Raw genomic sequence first — 12,238 nt, 5'->3', positions numbered from 1 at the left:
TACACCTTTTGACAAAATGATTCTTTGCCTAAGTTCCTAACTCTGTGGTTTCTTGTCTCTTGTTTTGAAGGCCACGGGCAAATGGCAGTCATCAAGAGGAAATTGCAGAATATCATCACTTACAAAGAGACTTTGGAAATATAACAATTTGCATGGAACAGGAGAGGTGTTGGCAATAATAACTCAGAAACTGGCTACTGTTCTGGGACAGAGTATGAATTCCATCATTGCAGCATATTAATTCAAACATTAAAAATGAGATCTGTAAATAATGACAATCATCAAAGCACTTTCCAGTGTTGTAAAAACACACCTGGTTCACTAATGTCCTTCAAGGAAGGAAATCTGTCATCCTTACATGACTCCAGGGCCACAGCAATGCAGTTGACTCTTGACTGCCCTCTGGGCAAATTATGGATAGGCAATAAATGCTGGCCTGGCCATCAATGCCCACATCTTGTGCACAAATTTAACATATATTTTGAGGTTGGTTGGCTCGCCAAGCTGTTTTGTTGTTCTCCAGACGTTTTGATACCGAGCTGGTTAACATCCTCAGTGCAGCCTCTGATGAAGCTTCACACAAAACAGCTCAGTGAGCCAACCAACCTCAACATCCACAACCCGAGCTGCAGACTTAGTCCAAAACCCTAGAGACCTACAGGCGCAACATGCTCAAACTGGCAAGGAAAGCTTCATCAGAGATAATAGGAACTGCAGATGCTGGAGAATCCGAGATAACAAGGTACAGAGCTGGATGAACAGCTTTCCTGCTCCTAAGATGCTGCTTGGCCTCCTGTGTTCATCAAGCTTCATCAGAGGCTGCATGGTAATGAAATGTCTGCGGAACAACAAAACAGCTCGATGAGCCAACCAACCTCAACACCCACAACCCGAGCTACAGATCTACTCCAAAACCTTAAGGTATATTCATCACACATTTGATGTAATAAAACATCCCCAAGGCATTATCAATGGAAGTTAATCACTAAAGGAGCTATTAGGAAAGGGGACTGTAAACCTGGTTAAAGTGATAGGTTTTAAGAAGCCTCTCAAATTAGGGGGGAGATGTTCGGGGAGGAAATTCCAGATCTGAAGGCCCATGCATAGCTGTCCGCAGTAAAATGTTTAACATTGAAGATGGTTCCAAAGCTTAAATTGGAGGTCTGTGGGAGCTGGAGAAGGTGGAATATGGCCATGGCAGAATTTGAAACCAAGTCCCAGCCAAATGAGTCATCAAGGACACAGAGGAATGATGAATGAAAAATGAAAATGCAAGCAAATGGGAATAGTTTGGGAAACTTGGTTGGCATTGACGAGTTGGACAAAAGATTCTGTTTCTGTACTGTATGACTCTATGATTTGGCATGCTTGCGGGGCAGCTGAGTTTTGGATAATTTCAAGTGTATGTAAAGTGTACGGTGCAAGATCCAATGGAAAATGAAAGGAGGATCTTGACGCTTGCCAACAATTTGTGGGTACTTGTAGCTAAAAACCTGTGCCAGAATATGAGCCAAAGGTAAGTTTTATATTTAGTTGTTAGTAATATCTGCAAATAGATTTTGCTTTGTACTACTGCTAATCCACAAATCCGCATGCCTTGCCTATCATACGTGTCTTCAGTACTACTTCAAACAACAGGTGTTAGCACCGAATTCGTAAAGATTGTTCCTCCCCCTTCCCCTGAGTGATTTATTGATTCAATAAAAGGGTGTGAGAATGTAGCTTCCTGTTGTAAGCTCTCCAGCGGGAAAAACCAGCAACTTATAAAGAGCCAGGTAAGAAGGAAAGACGATCCAAAATTGACTGCAAGGCCTCGTTGTGACGGCCTTGAACTGAATTTTTATTTATTGAAAAACGCAGGAGTCCTGTGAAATGTTAACTTTACAGACTGAGCTGATCTTGAGTCTCTTCCTCACAGCTACAGGACTCAGGTTTCTTCCAGCACAAGGTGACAGTGAAGAAGCAATGTCTTCAGGTGATTCTCTCACGGGGAGCAGCGAGCTGGAGCTTGGAGAAATCCCCAAGCGGTTTCGTGCGGGATTCTCCTCGAGCCAGAGACCCCGTCTCTCAGTCCCGCGTCTGTGGTCGACATTTGTGGGGCTGCAGAGCAAGCGAGCGGACGCAAGTGCCGATGACCTCCCCTCCCTGGGACTGCGATTCCTAATAAAGCAGCACCCGGCCGGTGGCTCCTGGAGGAATCGCGGGCTGGACGTCGCGCAGGAGGGGTCGGGGAGGCGAGTCCCATTTCCGGCTTTGCCGGCGTGGGGGGAGCGAGTGCCATCACCGGCTCTGTCCGGGTCCGATCGCAAGAGAGCGGGCAGCATTCAAATCCACAAGATGAACAGCTACGGCGTGTGGGGCACAGTACCGGCGGATACCCGTTTTCGGGCGGGTCCGCAGAAACGGCGCCCTCCATCGAAGAAGAACACCCCCCGCTTTCGGCCGAGTGTGGACGACGCCTCAAAAAGGCGGGAAGAGGCGCTGGCACGCGACTGGTTTGGCAGATCAAACCCAACGGACAAACCGTCAATAGCAGCAGCGCTCTCTAGGAACTACACCAACGATGATGGGAAAAGCAGGCAGAGAAGTGCCGAGGAGGCTTGGAGGAGATTGATTGATAAAGGGAGGGGAGTCACTGAGGAGATTGTCCTTCCGCTGTCCGAGCGGGAGGCCACCGGATCAAGCTGCAGAGCTGTACCTTTTACCCAGGTGAGTGAGCGAGAGACTGGACCCAATGGCCAATCGATGTGCAGACAGATGGGATTAGTTTAGAATGGCAGCATTGTCGGCACAGACATGGTGGGCCGAATGGCCTGTTCCTTTGTTGTATTGTTCTTTGTGCTCTCGTGTGCACTCTCTCTCAAATTGTAATATACGATAGAACCGAAACAGTGCTGAAGAAACTCAGCAAGTTCTGGCAGCATCTGTGGAGAAAACAGATTTAACGTCTCAATTCTTCAGAACTTACTGAACTCAAAACTTTAGCGAGATCTAGCAGCATCTGTGCAGAGAGAGAGAGACGTTGCGAATCCATTGACCTTTCTTCAGAACTTCCTGGACTCCAGAACATTACCTTTTTGCTTTCTTCCTTCACAGGACCTTGCTGAGTTTCTCCAGCACTTTGTCTTTTTTTTTGTTTCAGGTTTCCAGCCTCCACAGTACTTGGCTTTAGTTTAGTGCTCCCGTTGCCGTACGTATAGAGTGGAGAGAAGTGAGACCTTGAATACATTCACTGACCTAGCCTCGACTCAGGAAATTCTGCCTTAAATGGGCGACCCTTTAACTTGAAACTGTGGTCCCTTGTTCTAGGCTTCCCCCATGATTAACTGCTTAATAACCGGACTTAAATGCTAACCGTTGATAAAACACTTCAAAATCTATAATCCTTTGGGGCAGTCTTTATAGATTTGCCATACTGCAAGTGCAACGCGCGTTCACCAGATAGATTTCTGGGCTATCCTTTGAGGAGACTTGGGCCTGAAACAAAAAAAGACAAAGTGCTGGAGAAACTCAGCAAGGTCCTGTGAAGGAAGAAATCAAAAGGTAATGTTCTGGAGTCCTGTAAGTTCTGAAGAAAGGTCAATGGATTCGAAACGTCTCTCTCTGCACAGATGCTGCCAGATCTCGCTAAAGTTTTGAGTTCAGTAAGTTCTGAAGAATTGAGACATTAAATCTGTTCTGTCCAGAAGAGAAGTGATCTCACAAATTTACAAAATTCTTGATTTGTCTAGAGAAGGAAAATGCTTCTTTTGGTTGCAAGGTCTAGAACCATGGGACATAGTCTCAGAATAAGGGGGAGGCCATTTAAGACTGAGGTAAGGATGAATTTCTTCACACAAAGTGGTGAATCTTTGCATATCTCTACCTCCTTTTGGATGATCAGTCATTGAAAATATTCAAGACAGAGATTGAGAGATTTCTAGATATTAATGACATCAGGGAATATGGGGGTGGCGCAGGGAAATGCCATTGAAGTAGATGATCAGCTGTGATCCAGAATCATGGAGCAGGTAGAAGGGGCTGAATGGCCTACTCCTGTTCTTGTGTAACCATGGAGACAGAGGAGAGAAGTACCGGGAGATGCAAAAGGCCAGAGGGCTGCAGAGATTTCAGAGGATTGTTGCACTGCAGGAGGTTTCATCTACAGGACGGGGAAATAAACCAGCCAAGGAAATGCGAATGGAGAAGATTTTAAATTACTCTTGCAAGCAATGAATTGCCCTAAATAGATTTTGCCTTCTGCTGTGACCCTGCACACAAATTAATCTGTTGCACTCATTATAATGTCTTCCGCTAGTCCTGACCTCAATCACTGGACATCGGTGCTGAATTCTTAACAATGTCTCAAAACAATGCATTTTGGTTGTGTTCCTAATGCATACATTTCACGCAGTGCATCATGCCAGAAACACACACAGTACTTTTTCAGACCCTCTCTCACACTCCAAACAAAGAGAATTACTGGGCAATGTAGTAGCAATGGTTGGAGTCTAGAAGGAGGCCGTTTAGCCCATTGTGTCCATGCAGGCTCTCTTCATTCAGTGCACTTTCATTTTTGTTATTGGAGGGAATGTTCCTATCCTCTGACGTAGGCTGTTCACAGTTCATGTCAGCTCTTGCGGCTAACCTTAAAATCTAAACTGAGAACACAAAACCCTTCTCTCCACGTCTCGAACCCTCGACTAACAAGCCGTTTGGATGACGAATAATGATTTAGACTAGGGCTGTCAAACCATGTGTCCCGATCCCCATTTGGGACTTGAGGCAGGCATCTTGGGGTTGCAGTGCTTTTGAGACCTCAGTGGCTCCCATGTAGCTCCAGCTGAAGGTCCCCTTAAATGCTCATGGTTTTTTTTTTTGGCGGATACTGTTGTTTTAAGAAGGATCAGGAGGTGCAAGTGTTGTAACAGGAGTAGCAGCTTTGGTCATAATGAGGTCTTCGTCATTCTGAATGGCAAACAGACTGACTTCTTTCTCCGTTTGAAATGGGCAATGACGTTATCCGATTCTTTAAGTGAAAGTCCACCATTCTTAAAATTGGTGTGTCCTAAAATGAGACCCAACTCCTTGTGCAGTGAAACCAGCTAAGAGAGAGGTTTCTAAAATTCTAAATACTTTGACTCCCCAACCAGAGCTCTCAGAACCACTCAAGTCTCATGGCTCCCTGTCTTCCCACTTGAGGGGCCATTGCAACTGGCAAAATCTCAAGAAGGGTCACAGCGAGAAAGACATTTAGACGCAGTCCAATCTGTTGAGCTGTGTAAACGTCTAGTCAGAGCATATTTGATGTACTTTGTGCAGTTCTGGAAGGATGTGGAGGCTTAGGAGAAGGTGTAGAAGAGGTTTACCAGAGTGTCCCTTCAATTGGAGTGTGGCAGCTATAAGGAGAGGTTATTCAAGCTTGAATAGTTTTCATGAGCACATTGGAGGTGGGGTGGGGGGGGGAAGCGGTGATAAAATTGAGGCATGGATACTGTAAACAGTTGGAATATTTTTCCCCAGTTAGACTCATCAAATACTGCAGCTCGGACTGGGAGGCGGTAGGGGTTGGGGTATACGTTAAATGAGATGTGTGAGGGAAGCTCTTTACACAGAGGGTGATAGCTGCCTGGAACATGCTGGGGAGGTGGTCAAAGCAGAGATAACAGCAATGTTTAAGAGGCATTTAGAGAGACACGTGAACAGGCAGGTATAGAGGGATATGGACCATGTGCAAGAGATGGAATTAATTGACGACAGCATGGTGGTCAGCACAGATGTGGTGGGCCAAATGGCCTATTTCTGTACTGTATTGTTCTATATTCTTTCTTCTTGGTGGGTACATTCTCTGTGATGCGAACTTGGGAGTGAACATTGTCTCTCAAGCAATGGCTTCTCTTCCTGCTTTGTGCTGTTACCCCATCATTCCTCTTCCCCCTCCCTGCATACTGCTACTCCGAATTACAGGAGTGTTATAGCCAGAAGGAGGCCACTGAGTCCATTATGCCAGCACCAGTTCTATTACCATGTGCCAATTTCCTACCTTTTCTCTGTATCCCTTGCATGTTATTTTTAACCAAATAATTGCCCAGTGCTCTCATCATTGCCTCAGTTGAACCATCTTCTACCAATCCCAGGAAGTGGACTTCAGACTCTGATTACTTGCTGAGTGAAAAATGCTTTTCTCATCATCCTTGCTTCTTTTACAAATCACTTTAAATCTATGTTGTCTGATTCCTGTTCAAGCCCCGTCCCCCGCTCCAGAGGTGTGTTATGACATCCCTGAATAGTAAAAATATTTATACCATGAGTGTTAGTGTGGCCAAATTCAGTTAAAACCCTAAATAAATAACAGATGCTTGGAATTAGCTACATTCTCTCCTCCAGTGATTACAGCTGTTAACAATGGAAAATATTGGGTTAATAAACATATTTATTGTGTGCCTGCTGTGAATTATTGAGAGGGGTATTGAGTTGAGATAGAAATGGATGGAACATAAGGAAAGGTGAAGAGAAAGAGTAGAGAAGGTACAGCTAGACAATGTGGAAAGTTATAGAGGGAGCGACAAAGAGGAGTATGGAAGCCAGAGAAAGGACAAGTCAGGGAAGGAAGAGAAAGATTCAGAGAGAAGGAACTTGTCCTCAAGGCTTGACGATTCCCTTCTGTCACCTATTCATTTTTAAAACTTTCTCAAGCCTCAGCTGAAGGCTGCTTGCAAGGTTGGTAAGTGATAGGCTGGCAGGTGTATGAGTGGAAGGAGGCAGGTTGGTAAGATTCAGACTGGTAGTCAAGTGTCTGCACCCCATACAGTTCTGGGGTTAAGTGGTCCTCTTCATCGACTGTGTTTGAAGGCAGACCTCAGTGTGCTGTTGGCCTGGCCACCAGAGGGAGCTGCTGTGGCATGGTATTTGCAGTGTGTGGGTGAGAAGTCTGGCTTTAGCTTTCCTGCTTTAAGTGCTTCCTCTTGGCTGTCATGCACAGAAGCCTAGTCCAGGCCATCCTTATGGCTGCAGCTTCTGGAAGCTTTCGGGAAGCGTGAAATCGATTGCCTGCTGCACTTGTTGACACCATTTAAAGGTCTAGAGCAAACCTAGTTTACTGTAATCGCAACACTGCCATGGACTGGACATATTTCACACACATTAAATCCCAGTAAGCCTCTGATAAGGGAGCTTTTGGCACGGGAGAGTTATTCATAAAGCCTCAAGGTGCAAACTGCAGAGCAGATGGGATAAATCAAGCTGTAATGGCTAGGTGCCACCCCAACTTTGGGCTTCAGAAGCTTGTGGGATCTGTGTGGGAGCAGGAGAAGGTTAAGGGAGGCAAAGAGTCATAGTATATAGCATGGAAGCAGACCCTTTGGTCCAACTTGTCTGTACCAACCAGACATCCCAATCTGACCTAGTCCCATTTGCCAGCATTTGACCCATAATCTCTCTAACAACATTTTCTATTCATTTACCTATCCAGATGCCTTTTAAATATTGTAATTGTACCTACCTCCACCACTTCCTCTGTCAGCTCATTCCGTACATGCACGACCTTCAGTGTGGAAAAAGTTACTCTTCAGTTCCTTTTTCTAAATCTTTCCCCCCCCCCACCTCATCTTAAACCTATGCCCTCCATTCTTGGACTCTTCCACTCTTGGCTATTCACCCTATCCATGCCCCTCATGATTTTATAAACCTCAAAGGTCACCCCTCAACCTCAGATGCTCCAGGGGAGAAAAAGCACTCCCCACTAGCCCATCACCCATGGCACTTTTCCATGCAACCGTAGGAAGTGCTACACCTGCCCCTACACCTCCCCCCACACCTCCATCCCAGGCCCCAAGAAAACCTTCCACATAAAACAGATGTTCACCTGCACATCTGCTAATGTGGTATATTGTATCTGCTGTTCCCGATGTGCTTTCTTCTACATTGGGAAAACCAAGTTGAGTCTTGGAGACAGCTTTGTGGAGCACCTACGCTTGGTGCGTGACAAACAATTACACTGCCAGTAGCGAACCACTTCAACTCCCCCCTCCCGCTCCTTGGATGACATGTCCATCCTGGGCCTCCTCCAGTACCACAGCGATAGCACCTGAAGGCTGGAGGAACAGCACCTCATATTTCGCTTGGGAACCCTGCAGCCCAATGGTGTCAATGTGGCCTTCACAAGCTTCAAAATCTCCCCACCCCTGACCTCGTCCCAAATCGGCCCATCTCGCCCCTGCCTTCTTGACCTGTAAGTCTTTACTTGCACCTATCCGCTCCTCCCACCTCACTGACCAAACCCCACCCCACTTCCTACCTATTAACCTCATCCCCTTCTTGTTGACCGGTCCATCTTCCCTCTGACCCACCCACCCCTCCATCCCTACTGACCAACCCCCATCCCAACTCCCTACGTACACTCACCTGCACTGGCTTCATCCCCTCCTCCTTGACCTGTCCGTCTTCTGTCCATCCATCTGCTCCTCTATCCACCTTCCATCAATGCCTCCCCTTCTCTCTGTTTATTTCAGAGTCCTCTTCCCCTCCCCCATTTCTGAAGAAGGGTCCGGACCTGAAACATCAGTTTTTCTGCTCCTCTGATGCTGCCTGGCCTGCTGTGTTCATCCAGCTCTACACGTTGTTATTTCAGACTCTAGCATTGGCAGTTCCTACTATCTCCCAGCCTGCTGTGTGTCATTTTATGATTCAAACCCTGTAATCCCATCATATCTTTGTAAAGAGATCCACTGCTTTGATTCCTGGAGGAGACATAAACTGAAATTGGAAATTAGGAGTAGAATTTCAAGAGGGATGGAAAAGAGGTGTCATAAAGAAAAGAAGGAACAGAAACGAGAGATAACAGAGAAAGAGAAGGAACAGAAAGGAAGAGGAGAGGAAACAGAAAGGGAAAGGACTGAGGGGGGAGAAGAGAGGAAACAGAAAGGAAGGGACAGGACAGAGGAAAGGAAAAGAGAGGAGACAGAAAAGGAAGGGAGAGAGGAGGAAAGAATAGAAGGAGGTAATGGAGAAATTAAGAAGAGTGAATGTGATGGGAAGGAACAGAGAGGGAGGGAAAAGTACAGATAGTAATTTAAGACCTGAGAGAAGAGAGAGACAGTAATTAATGAGGATGGAGAGAACGTGAGAATGAAATGCAGATGAAAATGGCTAATGAACTCTAAGAAAGGGAAAGTAGATTGGCAGTTGAAATGTGCAATTTATTTATTGTCAACAAGTTGAAAAGTGACTTGATCCTCCATGAGGCATTGAATGACTTGAGCCTACCTGATCTCAGCAGGTTGGTGATTGCTCTCTTAGAGAGCTATGACCCTCTTGGAAAGAACTAGGAAGACCAAAGTGAGGTCACGGGTTCAATGCAGCCCCTAAAAGCTGGCAGCATGAAATCTCTGCTTTACAGTTTCAAAGTCCTCTGCAATGTGCCTTTTGTAATCTGCATAATGGTGAATTGAAGCAATATGTTTATTTTGCTAGAACTGGTAACTTTATTCTAATGGCAGAATCTCTGAAGTAGAGCTTGCATTTATATAGCACTATTTTTACCTTAAGGATGCCCCAAAGTGCTTTACAGCCAACAAAATACTTTTGAAATGTAGTACCTGTTGTAATAGAAAACATGGTAGCCAGCTTCTGCATAGTGAGCTCCCACAAGTATCTGCACAGTAATGACTAGATGGCTTTTTTAAAAAAGTGATATTGGTTGTGGAATAGATGATGATTAGGACTTTGGAGAGAGCTTTGCTGCAGTTCTTCAAAATAAGCTATTCATGTACCTGAGAAGGCAGACAGGTGTAACAAAACCTCCAGCAGCAGTTGGTGACAGTGACAGTTGGCTCTGAGCAAGGGCAGTTGTTCTGGGAAACCCAACAGCAGGTGGTGATCTTGAGGGAGATCAGCTGGAGAAGATGAATGGATCTTCTCTCTGGGGGGGGGGTGACAAAAATAGGGTGTCTATGGGAAGAAGGGGCAGACAACCAATAATGTGAACCATATGCTTCATTCTACATAAAAACTTCATGGCTTAACATTAATTTCCCTTCATGTTTGTTTGTAATGATTTCATGTGAATGGAATAAAGAATCCCTGCTTCCTGATCTTTGGGCTGTCTGTGTTCAAACCTTATGCTACAAAGGGATGTCATTTCAATATTTCAGCTGAAAGAGGGCATCTCTAACAGTGTAGTACGATCCAAACTCAAATTGTGGAGCGTGATTTGAACCCACAACCTTGTGACTTGGAATGTGGTACCCACAGTGAACCATAGCTGACAAGTCAACTTTGGAAGATTGCCTCCCACACTCCAAGCTGAAGATTGCTGTAAAGGGAAGTTAAAACAAACTCGGGATTCCCAATTTGCAGCCTGGCCTATGGGTTGTCTGGTATTAACATCAAGCTCATCTTGATTAATTATCTCTTTTCACTTCTTCCAGAGCATTTCACATCTAAACTGCAAGACCTTTAACATCCAAAACCGACTGTGCTTTGGCCATTGCAGTTCATTCTTCATCCCTGGGACAGAACAAAGGTTGTACCGGTCGTGCTCCAGATGTTTCCCGAGCCAGCTAAAGAAGATTGTGGTCTCGCTGGAGTGTGAAGGGGTCCTAGTGGTGAGCAGAAACATCACTCTAATAGAAGAATGTAAGTGTGACCTCGAAACAGAGCAACTTCTGAAGAACTGACTGCTTGTCTCCTTACCTAATCTGTTCATGTAGCTGGCTGATGGAGAGGAAATTTTGCAAATGGGAATATTTTCAGGAATTCCTTTTTCCCTAGTGACTGTTTTTTCACAAGCATGTCCAGTCATTCTGCCCCCATTTCTGCCTCTTCAGTGTTTGGAGGAGATGGTGGTGGTGTTGATGGAGCGGGGGTGCATCTGACAATGTAACTGGCTTGGCTGCCTGCAAAACACAGAACCTGCCCCTGAACCCTGTTTTCCATGCGTTTGGTCACTTTAGGAGAGAGCGGAGTGCAGAGCAAGTTGTGATAGTGGGACCACATAACCAGAAGTCGCAAATTAACTGGATATTCCTCTGGTTTGCTATCTCAACTCTCGAGAGGTACAAGGAGCATTTGAAAAGGATGTTAAGACAAATAGGATCATTAGCGATAACCAAAAGCTTGGCTGAAAATTTGGATTCTGATGGAAGTATTAAATGAATGGAGGTGGAGGAATTTGGAAAGAAGTACAGAGTTTCATTCCATTTGAGTCACTGTTGAGCAAAATGAGAGATGGATGTAGAAGATGCTGGAGTTAAAATTTATTGAATTTGTTTCCATGTTAATTGGAACAAAAAGACCAGAGATGGGTGGATGGCTCCCTTAGATTTCAACAAGACGAGTTGAGAATCCTAATTATGATTGTGGCATTTGATGTCCTGACGGGGGATTTATTGTTAAGATGCAAGTACTGTGCACAGCCAACTAGCAGATTGTGAAGAGAGCTTGTCTTATCCTGAAGGGATGAATTGGCCTTTTAAAGGCTTGCTGTCATCAGGAATCTAATGTGCAATTCCATGAGGTGAGATCTTTTCAATATCGGTGATGGTAAGGCCTATTTCTGCCGTGTTTTCTCACAATGCTTGGAATTTTCTGCCCCTGTCTAAGTGGTGTTTCAGGAAGATTATTGCTCTGACATTTTTTCTGTCATCGGTGTGTGATTTTCATCTATAAGGACAATGATCCTTGTAGGATCAAATTTGAAAATATAACCATACTCCCCCACACACCTGCCTCAATTTTGTCGGAGCGGTAACTTGTAGGGTGTCCCTTGTTGGTACCAGGTTTAGCCAATCATAATATGAAGGATTATGGGAGCATATTACAAAGGAGCAGAAGTAGGCCATTCAGCTAATTAAGTCTGCTTTGCCATTCAATGATATCATGATCAATTACACTTTCCTGCCTTTTCCCCATAACCCAATGAAAAATCTGTCCCTCAAGCTTGAATGTACCTAATGACCCAGTCTTGTCAACCCTCTACAAAGAATTCTACAGATTCATGACCCTGTGAGGGAAGAAATTCCTCCTCATTTGTTTTAAGTAGACGACCCCTTACTCTCAGATTATGACCTGTGGTTCTCATCTTTTTATTTCCCTAGGATACTACATGGCTCAGACCAGTTCTGGTACTTGAGCTGTTGTTTGGCCTTAGGTAATGCAGTGTGGAGATGTTAATTAAAAAGGCACGCATTTGGCTCGAGGATGGTTCCCAATTTCCTGCTTCTGCCCTCCCTCAAGCTTTTAAATCTGGATGATGCCAGCC

General features: G+C 45.1%; 1 protein-coding gene across 1 annotated transcript; it reads left to right on the top strand.

The window, feature by feature from the left end:
- The first annotated feature begins 1,872 nt into the window (after positions 1–1,872).
- On the top strand, positions 1,873–11,564 carry LOC125447409 (cerberus-like). The gene is made up of 2 exons (XM_048521736.2): positions 1,873–2,709; positions 10,407–11,564. The coding sequence occupies exons 1-2, from the start codon at positions 1,873–1,875 to the stop codon at positions 10,653–10,655; spliced, it is 1,086 nt and encodes a 361-aa protein (XP_048377693.1). The 3' UTR covers positions 10,656–11,564.
- Positions 11,565–12,238: the final 674 nt, after the last annotated feature.

The sequence above is a fragment of the Stegostoma tigrinum genome, chromosome 35 (genome assembly GCF_030684315.1).
Source record: "Stegostoma tigrinum isolate sSteTig4 chromosome 35, sSteTig4.hap1, whole genome shotgun sequence".
Classification (NCBI taxonomy): Eukaryota; Metazoa; Chordata; class Chondrichthyes; order Orectolobiformes; family Stegostomatidae; genus Stegostoma; species Stegostoma tigrinum.
The sequence above is the reverse complement of the archived record's forward strand: the minus strand, read 5'-3'. Positions and strand labels throughout refer to the sequence as shown.